This window comes from Odocoileus virginianus, chromosome 26 (assembly GCF_023699985.2).
Source record: "Odocoileus virginianus isolate 20LAN1187 ecotype Illinois chromosome 26, Ovbor_1.2, whole genome shotgun sequence".
In the NCBI taxonomy this organism is placed as follows: Eukaryota; Metazoa; Chordata; class Mammalia; order Artiodactyla; family Cervidae; genus Odocoileus; species Odocoileus virginianus.
The window spans coordinates 45,860,300-45,882,526 of record NC_069699.1 but is presented as its reverse complement, the minus strand read 5'-3'; the positions used below and the strand labels follow the sequence as shown (position 1 = coordinate 45,882,526).

The window sequence follows — 22,227 nt, the reverse complement described above, 5'->3', positions numbered from 1 at the left end:
ATTGGCAGGCAGGTTCTTTACCACTAGCGCCACCTGGGAAGCCCATCTTTAACACCTCTCTATCCCTCTTTCTCCCACACCTCCAGGCGTTGGAGTACCTTTTCAAGTTTATCGTGCAGTCAAGGATCTTGTACTCACGTGCCACCTGTGGAATGGAAGAGGAACAGTTCCGGTCCAGCATCCAAGAGCTTTTCCAGTCCATCCGGTTTGTGCTCAGTCTGGACAGCAGAAATTCAGAAACACTCCTTTTCACTCAGGTCTGTGAGCTACAGGAAAGTTTTGCTGCTGGATTCTTATCTGTCTTAGCAGGTGGTTTCTTTGTCCTCTGGCTTCCAGAGTCAAAGCCCTGCCAGGTTTCTATGTTTCTGGTAAGGGTTGAGTTATAAGGAAATACCTGCTAGAATAAAATGCTGTTTTTACTTCAAAGCCAACTGTGTCCCAGCTTCCAAATATGAAACAGCCCCGTGTCTATGGTGGAGAAGAAGCTCAACTTTGCCCTCTTTTGACCAGATTTATTTAGCTACCATACTGTTAGTTGTACATGAACATCTTATTTATAAAGGATATTCAGAATGCATAGAGAATTTTATTTCCTAGTCAACTTGATGAATTTTAACAACCTCAGGTTAGAATTGTCCATTCTAGCAGTTAAGAGTGAAATAGGTTGAAAACGCAGAAATAACTAGAAAACTTTGGCTAAGAATTAGGATTAGATTCTATTAGAAATAGTACTGTGGAGAGGAAGTTTGCTTCCTTATATTAAATATGTCTGGTCAGTTAATCAGTTACCTTTCCCACGTACCCATACACTAGAAGGGATCAAGGGTATTGTTCATTACCCCAGTCACAAAGAGGTTATTTTTTTTCTTCCAGATAAATGTCAAGATTGTATCTAATGAATTACACTTCTTTGATTTTTTGAAGGCAATTATTACATCAAAACTTATGAACAGAGACTAGATAGCCTCTCTCACATCCATTCATTTAGTCACTGCTAGGTCTGTTAGCACAAATATATGTTTAAATATCTCCTTTAAGATTAGAATAGTCCAATTTTTTTTTGTTTTCCACTTGCTCCTATGTTGCCTCTAGATTCCAGTTGCCCATAGACCCCTTGGCCCAGAGAACAAAAGAGCAACTGGGAGATAGCCTCTATAAAAGTAGAATACATCAAGGTCACCAGGTATCTCTATAAGAAAGCCTCCTTCCATGGTCTCCCCTCCTGAATACCCCAGGCCAGTCATCTCTCTCCCCTAGTCTATCAGTTCCTGCCAGCCAAGGCCCAGGACACCTACTCATCTCTGAGCCTGTGGAGATCTAGGGAGCTCAGAGGTAGCTAGCAGAGCAGGGCCGATTTGCTTTCTGAGAGCTCAGCAATGCCCTGTTCTCAATAGCATGTCCCTCCCACATCGGGATAAATAGCTTAGATCTATTCTCAGGTTAGACCTGAGTCAGAATCAGACCTGCTGCTTTGGTACCAGGCTCATGTTTCATGAGTTGCAGAACCCTCAGCAAGTATACAATTCAGTCAGACTTTATGTCTTTGATTCTGACCACTAGGAGATGTTACGGTGCAAGTGTCCTTCTGTCCTGGTGCCATGAGATTAGAAAATTTCACCATTTAAGAGGGCAAATCAGTTACTGTTTGTCGTTAATTGTGAAATATCACCTACTTTTCCAGGAATTCCCTAACAGTCCAGTGGTTAGGACTTGGCACTTTCATTAACATGGCCCCTGGTTTCACTACCAATCCCTGGTCAAGGAATTGAGGTCCTGCAAGGTTTGTGATGCAGCCAGAAGAAATACCTGCTTCCTCCCTTTGTCTTTGTATCTAGTTTTTATGCTGGTTCTCATTACTGAAAAATGGTCTCCTTGATATCTCAGGGAGTTATAAATATGCAGATAGAATTCACAGAAATTCAGTCATGGTCCCGGTCTGAACATAGAGTGCAGTGTGACAGACCTGTTGCCCTGTATAAATTTTCACTCAGTCAATGACAGTGTCTTACTGCCTGATGAAGCAATCAGGAAAAACAACTCCCCTCCCCTAACCTGCCACTTAGAAAGAGTACACTCTCACCTCATCTCAAGGCGACATTCCATTTCCCTTTGTAAATCTTGGGTTAATAATCCAAGAGGACTGAGCAGTGTGAAGAGCCTCCTTCATGCTATTTCCATTTAGACGAGAGATTGAACAAGAGCCAGCATTTATTGAAGGCCTGGTAAGTGTGCCAGGCAGTCTACTGGAAATTAACCTAGTGCACCTAAACAACTTCTTCATACCAGTATGAGGAGATAAGTGATAGCCTCATCTCCATTTTATAGATGAGAAAAAGGAGGACTAGGCAGTAACTCACCCAGGGTTATGTGGCAGATAGGTGGTAATGCTGGGATTTAAACTCCTGTCTGTCCAATTTCAAAAGCCATTCTCTTTCTCCTAAACTACTCTGCCTCCCAGAGGCTCTGATTATTCTCAAGAAGCCACCTCATGGTCTCCCAGAACTGAGATCCTAGAAGAGAAGTCTCCATATACACACAGACCACTTGTCTAGTCCATCAAGGTCACTGAACTCTAAGCCAACATCATCAGCAGTCTTCAGGATTTCATGGCTGACTAAATCCACACATTCTCCCTCCTTTTTGGACTTACACTTGAGACTGCCAGGCATCACATGTGAAGGAAATAATTTACAAAGCCTTCAGATTTCATGGTTTCAAATAAATGTCACTATTCTGGGGAAATGGTCCAGTTTTCAGAGCTGGGCTGCTGGCTGCAGGACTGTGAATGGAGTTCACCTACTGCTGCTTGATGGCACTCAGTTCTGTTTGACCTCCTTTCTTTGAGAGTTTCCTGGCTTGAATTTGGGGCTGAAATTGGAAAGTCAAGAACTTGATCATAGCAACAGACAAATAAGTTAAATCCATTTTATGAGCAAAAACAGCTATGGATGTTAAGCTGTAGAGTTAATTTCTCTATATAATTCCTTCTCTTGCCAACAAATGCCTTGGCAAGTTCTAAAGCTTCTAGTGGCCTGGATCCCAGTAAATTCTCTTGTTTTGGTTTCCTTTTTGGTTCTCCTGCTTCAGCCCCACAACTGCTATGGGGATGGATGGAGTCACAGGCCAGGGAGGAGCCCGTTCAAGACAGGGGTGCTGCAGTTACCTCTCAGCCTCTCACCACTGTGTGTCGTTGTCTAAGCACACAGACAGATGCAGACCTAACTCTGAGCTAACCAGACCTTCACATGCTTCTGCAGGCTGCACTCCTCAACTCCTTCCCAACCATCTTTGATGAGCTCCTGCAGATGTTCACTGTGCAGGAGGTGGCAGAGTTTGTGAGAGGGACTCTGGGGAGCATGCCCAGCACTGTACACATTGGGCAGTCAATGGATGTGGTGAAGCTGCAGTCCATCGCCAGAACTGTGGATAGCCGCCTATTTTCTTTCTCAGGTAAATCAAGTTTCTTTCTCAGGTAGATCAAGCTGGGATGAGAGTCAGACTCACCTTTCTTCCTTATCAGGGTATTGGCCAAGTAGTAAGCAAAGGATCAATTTTACCAGCCATCATGTGAGAGGTCAGTGGACCTTAAAATGCGGAGTTTTTGGTAAACTCTGTTAGAGAATGCAGCTGAAACCTAGGCCTACTGCCTCCCTCACAGCTTATTTCTAGGGACCCACATGAGGTGGCCTGCAGGGCAACCTCCAGGCCCAGAAATCTAGCCAGCTGCCAAGAAAGGGGTCTGCCACAGCCCCAGTAGGATGAAAAAGCAGAGGGAAAGGAAGGGGAGCAAGAGAGAAGGGTCTAGCCCAAGAAGGTAGGATGAGTCAAGGGAAGAAAAGAAACCCTGAAAGGAGGCCCTGAGGACCCACTGCACTTTGTTTCCTTGCCTCGCGGGACAGATAGATTCCTTTTCCTCTCTTTGGAGGAGCCTCTAAAGGTTAGATAAAGAGACAGATAGGGAGCCCTCCACACACTAAATAGTGGTAAAGAACCTGCCTGCTAATGCAGGAGATGTAAGAGATGCAGGTTCAATCACTGGGAAGGGAAGTTCCCCTGGAGGGGGAAATGGCAACCCACTCCAGTATTCTTGCCTGGGAAATCCCACATCCAGAGGATCCTGGCAGGCTACAGTCCATGGCACTGGTGGCAGGGAGTTGGAAACTACTGAGCAACTGAGCACACCACACTCCAAAAGAGATCAGGAAAGCCTGACAAACAAAATACTATCAGGGAGTTTCCTGCTGGTGGTCCAGTGGCTAAGAATCCACACTCCCAATGCAGGGGGTTGGGGTTCAATCCCTGGTCTGGGAACTAGATCCCACATGCCCCAACTAAGATCCAGTACAGTCAGAAAAATAAAAAAAAATACTAGGAAAAAAAATGGCAATATAATAAAATCAGCAGCCTAGACTGTCTTTCAGAAGGAACCTCTGGATTCATACCTGAAACCACATTGAACATGATCAAATATTTGGTAGTCAGATCTTACAATCAGCATGAGCCTGGTCTTTTAAGCAGAATATCACACAGTGGAATAAACTTCTAGGGCACAGAAATACACCTAAAATGCTAACAAAGCAATTTATTAGAATGTTTATAATTAGAACTTCTTGGTGGTCAAATTTTTTTAAGTTTGACTTTCAAAGTATGAGATCAGTGCTCGCTTCGGCAGCACATATACTAAAATTGGAACGATACAGAGAAGATTAGCATGGCCCCTGCGCAAGGATGACACGCAAATTCGTGAAGCGTTCCATATTTTTTAATTCATATCAATGTATAACAAAAACTACTGTAATGATGTAAAGTAATTAGCCTCCAACTAATAAAAATTAAAAAAAAAAAAAAAAGTATGAGATCAATCATTTCTCAGCCCAGAGCCACACACATCTGCAGTATAAAACAAATACCTGCTTTAGCTTAACACTGCCTGTGTAAGGAATTACTGAGACTAAAGCTGCAGCCAAGAAATTAAGCTTTTCTCCACCTGTAACTGTTCATAGTAAGCACTTCTCTCTTCACCACTTCCTGGACTGAAGATAAAATCAGTGGTTTGCACAGACTTTCACGGAAGCCACTGCATTCACTCAAGCTGTGAGCACTGCTTCAAGCAGGTGCTTTCTTCTTTTTTTTTTTTTAATTGAAGGATAATTGCTTTACAGAATTTTGCTGTTTTCTGTCAAACCTCAACATGAATCAGCCATAGGTATACATATATCCCCTCCCTTTTGAACCTCCCTCCCACTTCCCTCCCCATCCCACCCCTCTAGGTTGATAGAGAGCCTCTATTTGAGTTTCCTGAGCCATACAGAAAATTCCTGTTGGGTATCTCTTTTACATACGGTAATATAAGTTTCCATGTTACTCTTCCCATACATCTCACCCTCTCCTCCCCTCTCCCCATGTCCATAAGTCTATTCTCTATGTCTGTTTCTCCACTGCTGCCCTGGAAGTAAATTCTTCAGTACCATTTTTCTAGATTCCATATATATGTGTTAGAATACAATATTTATCTTTCTCTTTCTGACTCACTTCACTCTGTATAATAGGTTCTAGGTTCATCCACCTCATTAGAACTGACTCAAATGTGTTCCTTTTTATGGCTGAGTAATATTCCATTGTGTATATGTACCAAAACTTCTTTATCCATTCATCTCTCGATGGACATCTAAGTTGCTTTCATGTTCTAGCTATTGTAAATAGTGCTGCAGTGAACAATGGGATACATGTGTCTCTTTCAGTTTTGGTTTCCTCAGGGTATATGCCTAGGAGTGGATTGCTGGGTCATGTGGTGGTTTTATTCCTAGTTTTTTAAGGAATCTCCATACTGTCTTCCATAGTGGCTGTATCAATTTATATTCCTACCAACAGTGCAAGAGTGTTCCCTTTTCTCCACACTCTTTCCAGCATTTATTGTTAGTAGACTTTTGGATGAGGGCTGTTCTGACCAGTATGAGGTGATTTCTCATTGTGGTTTTGATTTCCATTTCTGTAATAGTGAACAGTGTTGAGCATCTTTTCATGTGTTTGTTAGCCATCTGTATGTCTTCTTTGGAGAAATGTCTGTTTAGGTCTTTTTCCCACTTTTTGATTGGGTTGTTTGTTTTTCTGGTATTGAGTTGTATGAGCTGCTTGTATATTTTGGAAATTAATCCTTTGTCAGTTATTTCATTTGCTATTATTTTCTCCTGTTCTGAGGATTGTCTTTTCACCTTGCTTATAGTTTCCTTTGCTGTGCAAAAGCTTTAAGTTTAATCAGGTCTCACTTGTTTACTTTTGTTTTTATTTACGTTAACTCTAGGAGGTGGGTCATAGAGGATCTTGCTTTGATTTATGTCATCAAGTGTTCTGCTTGTGTTTTCCTCAAAGAGTTTTATAGTTTCTGGTCTTACATGTAGGTCTTTAATCCATTTTGAGTTTATCTTTGTGTATGGTGTTAGGAAGTGTTCTAATTTCATTCTTTCATGTGTAGCTGTCCAGTTTTCCCAACACCATTTATGAAGAGGCTGTCTTTGCCCCATTGTATATTCTTGCCTTCTTTGTCAAAAATAAGGTACCCATAGGTGCATGGGTTTATTTATGGGCTTTCTGTCTTGTTCCATTGGTCTGTATTTCTGTTTTTGTGCCAGTACCATACTGTCTTGATGACTGTAGCTTTGTAGTATAACCTGAAGTCAGGAAGCTTAATTCCTCCAGCCCCAGTCTTCTTTCTCAAGACTGCTTTGGCTATTCATGGTCTTTTGTGTTTCCATATGAATTGTGAAATTTTTTGTTGTAGTTCTGTGAAAAATACCACTGGTAATTTGATCGGCATTGCATTAAATCTGTAGATTGCATTTGGTAGTATAGTCATTTTTGCAATATTGATTCTTCCTCCCCAGGAACATGGAATATCTCTCCATCTGTTTATGTCATCTGATTGCTTTCATTAGTGTCTTATAATTTTCTGTGTACAGTTCTTTCATCTCCTTAGGTAAGTTTATTCCTAGATATTTTAATTCTTTTTGCTGCAATGGTGAATGAGATTGATTCTTTAATTGCATTTTCTGATTTTTCATTATTAGTATATAGAAATGCAAGTGATTTCTGTGTATTGATTTTGTATCCTGCAACTTTGCTAAATTCACTGACTAGCTCTAGTAATTTTCTGATACTATCTTTAGGGTTTTCTATGTACAGTATCATGTCATCTGCAAACAGTGAGAGCTTTACCTCTTCTTTTCTGATTTGGATTCCTTTTATTTCTTTTTCTTCTCTGATTGCTGTAGCTAGTACTTCCAGAACTATGTTGAATAATAGTGGTGAAAGTAGACACCCTTGTCATGTTCCTGATCTTAGGGGGAATGCTTTCAGTTTCTTACCGTTGAGAATAATGTTTGCTATAGGTTTATTGTATATGACTTTTACTGTGTTGAGGTAGGTTCCTTCTGTGCCTATTTTTTGAAGAGTTTTAATCATAAATAGGTGCTGGATTTTGTCAAAGGCTTTTTCTGCATCTGTTGAAATGATCATATAGTTTTTATCTTTCAGTTTGTTAATATGGTGTATCACATTGATCAATTTCCATATATTGAAGAATCCTTGCATCCCTGGAATAAACCCAACTTGATCATGGTGTATGAGCTTTTTGATGTGTTGCTGAATTCTGTTTGCTAAAATTTTTTTGAGTATTTTTGCATCTGTGTTCATCAGTGATATTGGCCTGTAGTTTTCTTTTTTTGTATTGTCTTTGTCTGGTTTTGGTATCAGAATGATGGTGGCCTCGTAGGATGAATTCGAAAGTGTTCCTTCCTCTGCAAGTTTTTGAAAGAGTTTTAGAAGGATAGGCATTAGCTCTTCTCTAAATGTTTGATAGGATTCTCCTGTGAAGCCGTCTGGTCCTGGGCTTTTGTTTTTGGGGAGATTTTTTATCACAGCTTCTATTTCAGTGCTTATAGTTGGGTTGTTCATAATTTCTATTTCTTCCTGCTTTAGTCTTGGAAGATTGAACTTTTCTAAATTCTGTCCATTTCTTCCAGGCTATCTATTTTATTGCCATATAGTTGTTCATAATAGTCTCTTATAATCCTTCATATTTCTGTGTTTTCTGTTGTAACCTCTCCTTTTCATCTCTAATTTTGTTGATTTGATTCTTCTGTCTTTTTTTCTTGATGAGTCTGGCTAAAGGTTTGTCAAGTTTATCTTCTCAAAGAACCAGCTTTTAGTTTTATTAATCTTTACAATTGTTTCTTTCATTTCTTTTTCATTTATTTCTGCTCAGATCTTTATGATTTCTTTCCTTCTACTAATTTTGGGGGGGTTTTGTTCTTTTTCCAGTTGTTTTAGGTATAAAGTTAGGTTGTATATTCGATATTTTTCTTATTTCTTGAGGTAGGATTGTATTGCTGTAAACTTCCCTCTTAGAACTGCTTTTGCTGCATCCCATAGATTTTGAGTTGTCATGTTTTCATTGTCATTTGTTTCTAGAAAGTCTTTGATTTCCCTTTTGATTTCTTTAGTAACCTGTTGGTTATTTAGAAACGTGTTGTTTAATCTCCATGTGTTTTTGTTTCTTACAGTTTTTTTCTTGTAATTGATAACTAGTCTCATAGCTTTGTGGTCAAAGAAGATGCTTGATATGATTTCAATTTTCTTAAATTTACTGAGATTTGATTTGTGACCCAAGATGTGGTCTATCCTGGAGAATGTTCCATGTGCACTTGAGAAGAAGGTGTTTTCTTCTGCATTTGGATGGAATGTCCTGAAGAGATCAATGAGATGCATCTCATCTAATGTATCATTTGAGACTTGTGTTTCCTTATTAATTTTCTGTTTTGATGATCTGTCCATTGGTGTGAGTGGGGTGTTAAAGTCTCCTACTATTATTGTGTTGCTGTCACTTTTTCCTTTTATGTTTGTTAGTGTTTATCTTATGTATTGAGGTGCTTCTATGTTGGGCAAACAGGTTCTTTCTGAGTGTATGGGAAGGCGGACAGCAAACTGCCCTCAATGACATCTGTTCAGTTTAGTCACTCAGTCGTGTCCAACTGTTTGTGACCCCATGAACCACAGCACACCAGGCCTCCCTATCCATCACCAACTTCCAGAGTCCACCCAAACCCATGTCCATTGTGTCGGTGGTGCCATCCAACCATCTCATCCTCTGTTGTCCCCTTCTCCTCCTGCCCTCAATCTTTCCCAGCATCAGGGTCTTTTCAAATGAGTCAGCTCTCTGCATCAGGTGGCCAAAATACTAGAGTTTCAGCTTCAACATCAGTCTCTCCAGTGAACACCCAGGACTGATCTCCTTTAGGATGGACTGGTTGGATCTCCTTGCAGTCCAAGGGACTTTCAAGAGTCTTCTCCAACACCACAGTTCAAAAACATCAGTTCTTCTGCACTCAGCATTCTTTATAGTCCAGCTCTCACATCCATACATGACTACTGGAAAAACCATAGCCTTGACTAGACGGACCTTTATTGACAAAGTAATGTCTCTGCTTTTTAATATGCTGTCTAGGTTGGTCATAACTTTCCTTCGAAGGAGTAAGCATCTTTTAATTTCATGACTGCAATCACCATCTGCAGTGATTCTGGAGCCCAGAAAAATAAAGTCAGCCACTGTTTCCCCATATATTTGCCATGAAATGATGGGACTGGATGCCATGATCTTAGTTTTCTGAATGTTGAGCTTTAAGCCAATTTTTTCACTCTCCTCTTTCACTTCACTTTCATCAAGGGGTTCTTTAGTTCTTCTTCACTTTCTGCCATAAGGGTGGTGTCATCTGCATATCTGAGATTATTGGTATTTCTCCCAGCAATCTTGATTCCAGCTTATGCTTCTTTCAGCCCAGCATTTCTCATGATGTACTCTGCATACAAGTTAAATAAGCAGGATGACGATATACAGCCTTGACGTACTCCTTTTCCTATTTGGAACCAGTCTGTTGTTCCATGTCCAGTTCCATGTCTAGTCCATGTCCTCACTGACATACTTTATTTCTAATACTTTTGCATGTACTTGCTGCTTCTCATAATCACTTAAGAAAAATTGTTTTTATGTGGCTGGAACTATGTAATTGGATTTTGCGATAACAAGCCACCACCAAATTTTCACTTGCATGTCACGTTCATTGAATGCCTGAGCTGCAGCATCTTTCCTGAGGCAAAAGGACTTTTACCAGTGATGTCTTGAAACCAACCCTTACATTTCTCAGAGCATATCAGTTTGGTTTCTTCATCAGCAGGTTCCAATAACAAACTGCTATTTTGTCTGCAAGCAGCTATTGGTTGTTACAAATCCTGCTGTGTTGGCATTTTGGTCTGCAGAAGACAGTAGGTGCTCCTCTTTTATCCAAGCATTCTTTTAAACATATAATAGTTGTCACTCCATTTTATTTCAACATATTCTAAGTATTTGACAAGGTAGTCCCCCAGATCTCCTGTATATCATGTAATTTGTCGTTTGCCAATAAAGATGTTCATTCTGAATTTCATCTAGAGTACTTATCTATGGTCAAATATGAACAACAAATCCAAAATACTGTGACTTGTTTGTGTTACTGGTAGACTGACTGAATCATGCTCACTGGCTGTAATGCCACTTTAGTCACACAGTCATTGACCACATAGGAGTGCAAGACACCAGAATCATGTCCACACTTATATTTCACCTTGTCTTCTCACCACACCTATGAAGTAAATGCAGAAGGGGCTGTTAGCACCTCATTGTATAGATGGGAGAAATCAAACCTGTAGAAGAGAATCAACCTGCCTAAGGCCTTAGAGTGAATTGATAAAAGAGCTTGATTTAGTATTTAACCTTCCTGAATTTGGAGGTCTAAGTATAGTCACTCCCTGATGAAGATACTTTTTTGGCAGCATTGAAGAAGCAAGAAAAGAAAAATATTTTAATGTATGCAGGAGGACTGGCAAGGAAGTTTAGCTAGTTATCAAAGGCTTATGACAAAGGTGAAAGTCCTCCTTCTGTGCCCTTTCATTACTGTGGATTCACACAGCATCCCACAGGCCAGAGGGGGAAAGTACAGTAAAGGCTTACGAGAGTGGAAGTGCTGGGCTGCCATCAGGGCATCATGAAGAGGGACCATTTATAATCCATATCAAGTCTGCTAGTTAGTTCCATCAGCATAGTTCATAGAACTAAGTGTATCATTTAAATGGAGTTTAATTTAGAGTCTAGTCAATAAAGAGATTTCATTTGGAAGCAGACTCCTAACATACATCCTGCATAAAAGGCCCTAGATAATCGAGGCCTGAGATGTGAAAAAAGAAAAGAGAGATAGAAGGAAAATGCTGTGACATGTCTTCAGATGTCTGGGAAGTGGGCTGTTAGACCCGCCCACAGGCAGGTACTGATTTCCAGCGTAGCTGCAGCCCCAGCCCCACCTGCCTGGAGACCAGCTGCATCCTGTGTTGCCCCTGGCTTCCAAAGGTAGCTGGTTCTTCTCCAAAGGGCTGCTTCACCTTTGTGTTTTCTCCCTCAGAATCCCGCCGCATCCTGCTTCCAGTGGTTCTCCATCATATCCACCTTCACCTGAGGCAGCAGAAGGAGCTGCTCATCTGCTCAGGGATTCTCGGCAGCATCTTCTCCATCGTCAAGACCAGCTCTCTGGTAGTGACCCTAGACCTGTGCCTCCCTGGCCCTAAGCTCTGTCCCTGTCCTGTGTCACTTTAGCCAGAGGCAGACCAACAAAGATCATTTTGTTCACTTCCCAGTCAGAGAAGCTTTCATCAGTGACAGGAAGGTGCCCAAGTGAATGGAGGCCTGCCTATGTGTGCCCAGCAAGCTTCTCAACACAACACAGTCTTGCTATGTAAAAAAAACAAAGTACTGCCATAAATACACCCAGAAACATAGTTATCTGTAGTACCAGAAAACCCCATCTCATACTGCTTGCTCTGTTTCTATCAAAAGACATTACTTCTGTATTCCTGGGAGTGTTCTGAGGATACTCAGGCACGAATGAGCACAAGGAGGCAGGCCTAGGCTGAGAGGCAGCTTGCTCATTCAGACTTTTCTGTCAGCTTCCTGGCAGCTTGATTCCACCCATATGGCATTCCTATACCATGCCAGATGAGACAGGGTGTACGAGCGATACATGTTGCCCACAATAGTTCTCAGCCTCATGGGATGCTGGAATGGTACTTGAGGGCTCAGGTTTCAGCTGGTAGTGCTTTTGCCTATTTTCTTTCTTCTCTATTTTTAGTTTTTTAGAAGAGACCTGTGTTAGAAGGGAGGGGAGCTAAGGAAGGCAGAAAAACATGTATCAGGCATGGATAAGGGTAGGAATTTATTTTAATTATCTTTATGTTATATGTTTATACTATGGAAGAAATGAGATTTTTTTTTTTTTTTTTTTTTTTTAGAAAACTTGAAAACTATAGGAAAGTATAAACAAATTTAAAATAAGACTGAATCTTTATTTACACAGTCTTCCTAAGCTGAGATAAGGTTTCTGGAGAATAAAATTTCAAGTGCATTTAAAACAAATACCAGGAACCAAGTGATACAAACATAGGAGGTTAAGTTGTCTGTGAAGATAGCATGGGAGAGGTACAGAGAATAAAAAATGTGCTTGGTTTGAACAGGATGCAAGGACTCAATAGGGTGCTCTGGTATCTGGTATCCAAACTTAAAGGACCATCTGGTGATGGCGGCCCACCTTGGCAGAGTGACGACAATGGCTGTAGTGGCCCTTTTGTTTGCTCTTGGCTCCAGGCAAGACCTGGCAGCTCGCCTTCCCACCAGGCCTCAAAGAAGCAACACCAGGCACATAAGGTGTACTGGTGACCCAGCATCAGCTTGAGGGGTTGGGAGGCTGGTTACTACAGGAAAGAGATAAATTGCAGGGGAATAGCAAGGGGAGGGGAGGGATGAAAGAGGAATGGGAACAAGTGAAAATCTGAAGGAGGTGATCTGGTTGTATTTGTGGGGTTAGACCCTAACCCCACAGCTACTCAAAGAGCCATCACAGGTTTTAAACGTGTTATTAGTTCAACAAATGAGGAAGAAGACTGTGGTCCCAAGAGCCTCTCAAATCTTTCTTGTGGAATGGGACTCAGTAAAACTACATTGAATGGACAGCTGGGGTGGGGGGTGGATGAAATTTAAGCTCCACTAAAGCAGACATCTTACCTTTCTTGATGACTTGTGTATGCTCAGGTTTTCAAACAGTTACTGGCCCATGGTAGATACTTAGTGAATGGTGGATTGATAGATGGATGGACATTTGGACCAGAAATAGTGTAAAGGGACCGGAGAAGAGGCAACAGGAATCTTTTTGTGAGATCATGAAAATCATGCTGTAGGATTTGGATTGCATGTAAGAGGTCTAGAAAAAGATAGCACAGACTCTTCCTAAAGTCAGAACTTGCTGACTGGGAAGCAGCCCTCAATGACGAAACATGCTCCATTGCTTCTGTGAGGCTGCCTAAGAGGGACACACCGAGACCAGGGTCTTTCTGGGAGACCAAGGAACGTGAGCAGGAATGCCAAGGAGCTAGAGGGAGCATGTCTGGGCAGCAGTCAGGCCTGGCAGAGAGTGAGGTCACTCACAGAGAAAATGGTCCTGAGGAAGACTGAGATACTTCTGTGTGCATTAGTAGTAGGGAGGGTGCTGCCTCCACACCCTGTGGTGTGAACTCTTTACTGTTTTCTCAGAGTGTTAAGTCAGCAGTGTTGTGCTCTCTCTTGACTTTTCTAGGAACATCAGAGAAAACATTTAACTTAGGATCTTCGCTTCGTCCTTGTGTATCAAGATTAATATATCTGCCTGAGGTTCAGAATTGCAGTTGTCAGGCTGTTGCTGTGTTAGGATCAGTCTCCAACCTCCAAACCAGGGCAATGTAGGCAGGTGTGCCTCCCCTCCTCTCAGAGCCGTTGTTCCAGGTTCCTTGACACTGCATGCCAGTGAGGCTGGGAGCTTGGTATTGAAAGTTAAGTCAGAAGACTGCTCCTGACCATGGCTGATTTAGTAAGTACTGCCCACTGCGCGTCGGCCAGCCTGGCGCTAACCCTGTGCTCTCTCACTGCTCGCTCCAGGAGGCAGATGTCATGGAGGAGGTAGAAATGATGGTGGAAAGCCTCTTGGATGTGCTCTTACAGACTCTGCTCACCATCATGAGCAAATCCCACGCTCAGGAGGCGGTAAGAGGGCAGCGGTGCCCGCAGTGCACAGCGGAGATCACTGTTAGTAACTAACATTCAGGTTTTCTTGCTTTCTTTTCTAACCTGGGGCTCCTCCACATGGAACCTCATCTCACATCACACCACCTTCATCTCAGCTTCCCTCCCTGCATGGTTGTCTGCATGCTGCCCTTTTCCCCTCTCCAGTCGAACTCCATCTCCACTCTGAAAGCTCTAGGTTCATCCTCAGAGGAGTGTACTTAGGGACAGACCCAGGGATGCTTGCTGTCCTGTTTTCCTGCACACAGTCTCCACTGGCCTTTGCCTTTGAGCCAGGTCACTTTCTGTAATGTGGAATAAAGCAGAGAATGAAGGTGACAGCTGTCGACTGTTCCTTCTAGGAGGAGGCTTTCAGCAGTGATGTGTGCACCACAGTAATTTTCTCACAATCTGCTTGTACTTACAGATTAGTTGCTTTTGCCTACAGTATTTGTATCTAAATGTCGCGCATCAGGGAAAACATGATGAGGTAGAATAGCACTGGTGTTGGACCGTGATCTCCCATGATCTAACTAAGAGAGAAACAGACTGGGAGAGCCTCTCAGGAGAGGCAGAGAGATACCCCCCAGACCTCCCCCCCGCACCCTCGCTCCTATGCAGTGTGCACTTCTTAGCCCTGATGTTGGGACATGATAAACAGCTTGCTGGGGATCTTCCTGTTGGCAGGTGGGAGACTACAGTGATCCCTTTGTAGAAAAGCTCCTGTGGGAGCAAGTCAAGCTTCAGCACGTTAGGGAGAGCAGAGAGCAGATGTGTTCTAGAGCATATGGGCTTGGAAAGAATGTCTGCTCCCTTAGGAACTCCTACGCAGGACACTCTCACTATAGGTAAGAACATATGCTCCCTGGCATGTCCTGGTAGCCCATCCTTCTAACTAGCAATGACACAGTGCTGGCTGTGGGCCAGACCCTGCTTTATGCACTTTACAAGCAGTAACTCACTAGCGATACTAGAGAAGTGATTTATTTCATATACATCTAATGAAGATAACAACAATTTATTGAGCACTTCTTTATGTGCTGGCCTTTTTACCTAAATGCTTTATGTACATTAATGCATCTTATCCTCAAAACAAATTATGGCTTATGTCCATTTCTTCAGATAAAACTGAGGTTCATGTACCTGTATATATTTTGCTTACATATATGTGTAATAATTTCATGAGTCGCAAAAGGATTTGAGACTAAAATAGAGTTGTCATAGTCCCACAAACTTAAAAACATTTGAAAACTGCCCAAATGAAGTCATTTTTCCTCCATCTCTTCTGGGGAGGCAGCCTTCTAAGAGGAATCTGTGCTCAGATGCCCATGTCAGAAGTCTCTAAGAGATGGTGAAAGTCTTTGGAGTCCTTAGGCCAGGGTTTTCATCTGTGTGCCCCCATTGGAACTTGAGGAAATTTTAAAGACTCGTTTTTTTTTTTATTTTTAAAGTTTTACTTAAAGCCATTAGCTCATCTTCTCAGAAAGGTCAGTTTTGACTCCTCTGCTTTCCTGAGAGTCATGTTGATCTAGTGTGTTCCATCTCCAGCAATCACATGTCAGCTCTGGGAGTTCCCAGAGGAGATCCTTGCAGAAAGACTTCTCCAGCCCAGTGGATGGGCAGAGTCCAAATTCTGTCCAGAGAAGTCTGAGCTCCCTGTTCCCAGGGCCCCCTCCAGACTTTAGTATGGTGCCCTGGCAGCATATAATGACAAAGGATTATGCAGCCAAAAGTTGCCTAGGAAAAAAAACTTGAATATCTGTCTCATTTGGCAGTACTTCTTTCTTATCAGCTAAGATTTTTCAATTAGCCCCATGCTGCAAAAATCTTATTAAAACTCCCAAGCCCTCCAGGCACCCCTTTAGCAGAAAAGAAAATTCATTTTCAGGGCTAGAGTTGTCACCTTCCCTCTCATGATCATTGGGGCCATCTCAGACCCTTCCTTCTCTCCTTACCCTCTGTGGATTGGGGAAACACAGCTCTTGTGATTGGCTTTGCTAAGTGTATTTTGGGTTGTTCCCCAGGGCGAGTATGTGTCCTGCCTTCTCTCACTGCTCCGCCAGATGTGTGATACACATTACCAGCACCTCCTGGACAACTTCCAGAGCAAAGATGAGCTGAAGGTAGGCCCAGAAACACTGACCTTTCACCCAGGAAAGGAAGCATGCAGCTAAGACTGCCCAGCAGTTTTCCCCCTGCCAGTAGAGAAGTGCAAGTGGACTGCCCTGCTGAGAGTGGAAGGTTTACCAGCCTCACTTTACCGCTGACTATATGGCTTCCAGAAGCAGATAGCCAGTGGTGTTCCCATACAGCCAGACCCCAGGAACACTGGCAAGTCTTTCCTGACTGATAGCAACCCCGTGACCATGTGCCTCTAAGAGACACTTCTCTGGGCCATACTGATTATCAGCCAGGACTCTTCCCTCTCTTATAAACACAGCAGTTGAGTTGTAGGTTACCGATGAAACAGGCTTCACTGTTTAATAACTGTAGTAATAATAATGACAACTTTTCTTCAGTAAAACATATTTCTGAAAGATTCATATTTGTAAAGAGCAAATATGAACACTGTCCATTGGCTATCACTCTGGATCTAGAGCACTGAGGGGCAGATAGTCCAGAGAAATAGGCCCATGGTCCAGATGACAGGAGAGTGTTCCCAAACTTGGAAGGGTGTCAGCTGCTGACAGACTTCAAGGGCTTGTGTGTTTGCCTAAGACCATGCTACTGAGTTCATCCCTGGATAAAGGAACTGTTGTAAACTTTATGTCTATGCTTTGCCTCCATTCAGAGTCAAGTCACTTGTCAGTATTTCATAGTAATGCACTATGCTGTTTTCCATTTGTGTAATCTTTATTAATCATATGAGTTAATCAGTATCACTTGTTACTTTCTGGTGGTTGATCTGGCCTACCTTTCCACAGATGTGGGTCTCTGCAGATTGTTATCCCTAACTTACTGCAGTGAGGCCAGCCTATCTTCTCAGAGGGATGAACTTGACAGCCCTTGAAGTGAGCCATAAGTTAACCAGAGCCTGGAGCTCATATCCAGGTCAAGCAATGCTTGAACTGGTGTGTAGAGCTTGAAAATCCAGTCCTAACTGTTCTAAATCATTCTCACCGTGTGTGTGTTTGTGAAAGAGAGAAGGACACTAACCAGTTCTCAATCAGAAGCATCATTCCCTTACTTTTTAATTAAATGTTTGTTTTTATTGCAGCAGTATATATATACGATTTTAAAAGCCAAAGTATTTTACAAAGTGTGTGACATAAAACTGGTTCCTTGGCTCAACCTGACTACGTCTACCCACTACTCCTGCAAAGCAGCCACTTTGAACTCTTCTTTTGTTCTTCAAGTAGCTTCTACTGCCATTTAAATTTTTAAAATTTTTAGTTATTGTTTATTTTCTTCTTCCCACAGAAAATGAGGCTGATTCTCCTGAATCAGCAAGCCTTTCACTAGCCAGTCTTTGCACTGTTCTCATTGCTTTCTTGAAGAAGCACATTTTTGGAGATTCTTACTCATCTACCCCTGAAGTGCTTCTCCAGTCCATGTGTTCTTAACACCCAAGAAAACAAGTTCTTAGAATCCGGTGCTCAGGGGCCAGCCCCCACAGATTGAGACTGGTGGACTCAGCTGAATGCCAGGTCTGCTGGACCCCCTGTGCTCGGGCCTTTAGGCGCTGGGCTGAGCAGGCATAGAGCTACATCTCTTCTCCCCAGTTTGGGACTGGCCTGTGGCAGTGGCCAGACGTCCCTCCCACGCAGCCCTCTAAGAGAGAAGCAGCTCATGAAGGGAGCCAGAGCGTCAGCCACTGGTCCCCTCCGTTGTCGTGATCTAGAGGTCATTGTCGTGATTAGAGGTCATTGTCGTGATTAGAGGTCAGAGAGCCTGTTGAGGGGGTGTGTGCTGCAGTGGTAGAGGTGGCGTCTCACATCAGACTTCCCTCTCGGCCCAGGAATTCCTGCTGAAGATTTTCTGCGTGTTCCGGAACCTGATGAAGATGAGTGTCTTTCCTCGGGACTGGATGGTGATGAGACTTCTTACAAGCAAGTGAGTGTGGAAGGGCCCTGCCCCAGCCTCCACGCAGCTGTCCCCAGACTATTACATGTGAGAGAAGAAGCGAGATGGAAACTTGTCAAGGTCAAAGCTGTGGGGCCAGAGAGGAGAGGGTTTAAATGTGAAAGTGTTTGAAAGCGCAGTCAGCAGGACTTTGCCATCTACCAAAGTTCAAGGAGGAGAAATAGTCAAAGATAGTTCAAAAGTGGAGTCAAAGTGCCTGGCAGACGCTGTCATGCTAAGGGTAGGAAAGGAACTTTTATGAATGTGAACTGTGATACTAGAGGAAGGCTCCTGCTTGAGGAGGGCCTGATCATTGGCCTCTGTTGCTCTGCGGTTTCAGGCAGCATCCCAAGCCCTCCTCTTGATTTGATTTGTGTTGTCTGCCAGACACTGCTCGTCCCCCACAGCTAGTGCTAATTACCCACCCAAGACCTAGCTATGAGGCTCTGCCCACCTCTGCTGCTGGCTACAGAATTCACTCCAAGATTGATCTCCTTGTCTGCCCCATTCATATTTCTGCCCTGTGCTTCTCACTGGCAAAGAGAACAAGTCATGTGGGTGGTAGGGTGCTTGTTTGTCGGGTCCCCCTCTACTCAGGAGAAGGCCACTTGGCGTCCACTCTCTAGACTGCTGCCTCCTCCCTCTGATCAGCCTTTTACATCGGCATTATGCAGAATGTAGTGAAATTATTTGTGTTAGATTTATTAGCAGGGTGTCAGGATAGTCTTTCTACTCTGTACTTTTTATAGTGCTCTTGTTTTTGAAAACTGCAAACATTCCATACGGAACAGAAGAATGGTTATAAACAGTATTGCAGAGATATTTCCTTAAATAGTGGATTTTCCATTTGACCCCCTCTTGTTTCTGTCTCTTAGTTCTACTCAGAGTACTTCAGGCTCTCCAGCCCATTCTGCAGGAGCAAGCCTCTTCTTTCAAGGCTTTTACTTTTCAAATTTGTTTGCTGGTAACGAGTCTCTCTAATGCACTGTTTTTGCCTTGCCCCTCTTCTGCACCAAAACTTAGGTGGTCATTGTTAGGTGTAAGCTCCTTTGCCAGGCATCCAACGCCCTTGGTAATTAAACCCTTACTTGCCTGTCCCACTTCACTTTCTCTCTCCCTTAACCTGTGCTCTTGACTCTAGCAAGCCAGCCTCCCATTAACCCTTAAATATGCCCAAGCAAAAATTGAAAGTGATATTCTGGATCAAAGGCTGAAATCAAATGACTTACACATGAAAATAACAGTATATGATAAAAGTAGAGATTTAATAACTGTAAACCCCAGTTATCAAGTGGAGTAATAGAATGATACTCTAAGTCCTCTGTTGGTCATAATACAGGTTCATTTTCCTAAGATCCCCCAAATACTAGAATCACTCTTTGAACTGGAAGAAACCTGAGAGATCCATGAAACCTCACTCCCCTCCTTTTACAGGGAAACTGTGGCCAGAGAAAAGTAGAGCCAAGACCAGCTGTCAGCAGAGCTTGGTCGGGAACCCCCTGGCAGGGCCCTTCTCCACAGGGGTTTTATGGGGTTTGTGCCACGTGTCCCTCTCACTTGGGCTTCCAGGTGACTCAGGGCTAAAGAATCCACCTGCCAATGCGGGAGACCTGGGTTCTATCTCTGGGTTGGGAGGATCCCCTGGAGAATGAAATGGCAGCCCCCTCCAGTATTCTTGCCTGGGAAATCCCGTAGGGAGAGGAGCCTGGTGGGCTATGGTCCATGGGGTCGCAAAGGGTCGGACACAGCTGAGCACGCACGCACATCCTTCTCCCTTAAAGTCACATCTTACACGAGAGCTACTTGTACTCAAGAAGCTTGCACTTGGGCCACAGACACGGGTGCTAAGCTGTAGGATGCCACTGTTAGTCCTTTAACTCTGCCAACGCCTTGTCCCCTTACTGCAGTATTATAGTCACTACTGTCCAGTACCTGTCTTCTGCGCTGCACAAGAATTTCACAGAGACAGACTTCGACTTTAAGGTAGGCGCTCCTAAAATTCGTCACTATCTTTGTAATAACTGTAGAAAGCCAAAACCAGACTCCCTGTTTTTATTTTTGTTTTTGTTTTACTTAAAACAGCTGTTTTATTTTGCTCACAGGTTTGCAGGTCAGGAATTTGAGAAGGATTCAGCTAAGTGTCTGATAGGTGGCAGGGGACTTTCTTAATCTGTTCATAGTATCAAACAGTTTCCAGGCTTGATAATGATTAATGTATAACCTAGGACACCCTTGTTGGAGGTGCTGGGAGCCAGAAACCCATGAGTTTGTTTTCCAGTCCAGAATCAACACTGTTGGTTTCAGAGAAGTCAAGAAAGCAGGGGAAAGTCCTGTTTGCAAAGATATTTTTCTAAAAATCAAGATCTTAACACTGAAATGAATTCTGCGCTACATGCATATATTTAGAATCTCTCCTTGCAAGGTTAAGAACTCAGGCTGTCACATATTTCCTCTTTCTCTCTCTCTCTCTCTAGGTGTGGAATTCTTATTTTAGCCTGGCAGTTCTGTTCATAAATCAGCCAAGCCTTCAGCTAGAAATCATTACTTCCACCAAGAGGAAGAAGATTCTGGATAAGTAAGACATATGTCTCTTATTCATCTTCCTACATGTGCCCAGATGGAGTTTTGTTTCCAGGAGGGGCTCCTAGAGATGTCCACAAGGTTTTCATCGAGGTGGCTTCCCAAGGAGCCAAGTATAAGAGCGCAACTGAGCGCAAAATGACTTTGTCTTTTGGAAAGCGCTAGAAACAGAGCTGAAATGCTGGCCTCCTGTCTTCCTGAACCTTCTCGTGCTAATAGCTGGTTCCTGTGTTCTATTCCCAGGTATGGGGACATGCGTGTGATGATGGCTTATGAACTCTTCAGCATGTGGCAGAATTTGGGTAGGTCTCTTCTCCACACTCTTCCCTTACACATATTGCTTAGCCAAATAAGAAGTTACAAGACTAATTACTTCCCCTGGTTTTATGAATGTTAATTCAGACCCAAGAGATCGTCACATATCTTTAACATAACACCTCAGATGGATAGTATAGTGTAGCACATGTGCACAAAGCCCTTGGCAGAAAGAGTTAAGCTGAGAAATCAGACCCCAGTGATACATATGCACAGACCCTTTTTTGAGAACAAAAGTCGAAAGGAGAAAAAGAAGATGAGGCTGTAAGAATATAATGTCTGAGGCTGTCAGAGTATAAGATCCCCTGGGCTGTCCGTATCCCAGTCCAGATGTCACAGGCCCAGAAGCCCAGTCAGCACATGAGCAAGGGCAACTGTTCTTTTTAGTAAAGATTGAAACCCTTCTCGGGTCTCTGGTATTCAGGCATCCAGACGAGGTTCCCGCTGCCAGCTGCCAGCTACATGTACGAAGGGAACTGCTTCATCTAGGTGAGACTGATTTTAGTCTCCCTTCTTTTGAGAGCTTCTCTTTGCAGCTTCTCTATTATCCAGCACTTTGAATCTTGAAATTGTCAGGTTTTGGTGGAATCCTCAGGTTGCCCTTGTGACTAGGTAGGCTGTCCTTTGCTTCTGTCGGCTTCTTAAATAGGCCTGCCCTGGATGCCAGAGAAGCTGCTGCTGCTCTTCCCAGTGAGAACTGCTTTCAACTAAGCTCATGACTCTGAAGTCTTAGGAAGGATGGCCATAAAATCTCATAGTCCTCCATCAACCATCTAGTCACAACCCTAGAAGCAGCAAGCAAGATGCAAGGCATTTCTGCCAGCCCTGGGGCCTTCCATCCATGAGTGGGGCTGCATTTCCCCAAACCAGCTCTCTAGCTTCAGTGCTCATACCCTCTGCATCCAGCACAGTCCAGATATAAATGTTCGCCCTGAAGTTGATTCTGAAATTCCCAGAAACACAAGGGACCAGCACTATACCAAATACCAAGATTGGAATATGCAGAATCTGCCTCTAGGCTCGCTAACACTTGCTCCTTAGGTAGGCTTTCGACATGGAAGAATTCAAAAACCATGTCAGATTTCCCCAAGAAAGCCAGTCCTACC

General features: G+C 43.1%; 1 protein-coding gene and 1 non-coding gene across 10 annotated transcripts in view; both read left to right on the top strand.

The window, feature by feature from the left end:
* Window positions 1-22,227, top strand: part of DOCK3 (dedicator of cytokinesis 3) — a 263,108-nt gene that overhangs the window by 193,218 nt on the left and 47,663 nt on the right. For 8 of the 9 annotated variants that reach the window (XM_070456012.1, XM_070456015.1, XM_070456011.1 and 5 more), the window contains 9 exons: window positions 87-257; window positions 3,258-3,450; window positions 11,484-11,611; window positions 14,042-14,188; window positions 16,189-16,287; window positions 18,123-18,217; window positions 20,134-20,209; window positions 20,701-20,801; window positions 21,050-21,108. In XM_070456012.1, coding sequence (XP_070312113.1) covers window positions 87-257; window positions 3,258-3,450; window positions 11,484-11,611; window positions 14,042-14,188; window positions 16,189-16,287; window positions 18,123-18,217; window positions 20,134-20,209; window positions 20,701-20,801; window positions 21,050-21,108 — 1,069 coding nt within the window. The remainder of the gene's footprint in view (window positions 1-86; window positions 258-3,257; window positions 3,451-11,483; window positions 11,612-14,041; window positions 14,189-16,188; window positions 16,288-18,122; window positions 18,218-20,133; window positions 20,210-20,700; window positions 20,802-21,049; window positions 21,109-22,227) is intronic. The other variant, XM_070456013.1, reaches the window with a different exon arrangement.
* On the top strand, window positions 4,657-4,763 carry LOC139031336 (U6 spliceosomal RNA). Its single transcript, XR_011483810.1, has one exon. It is a non-coding gene; the product is annotated as a U6 spliceosomal RNA (small nuclear RNA).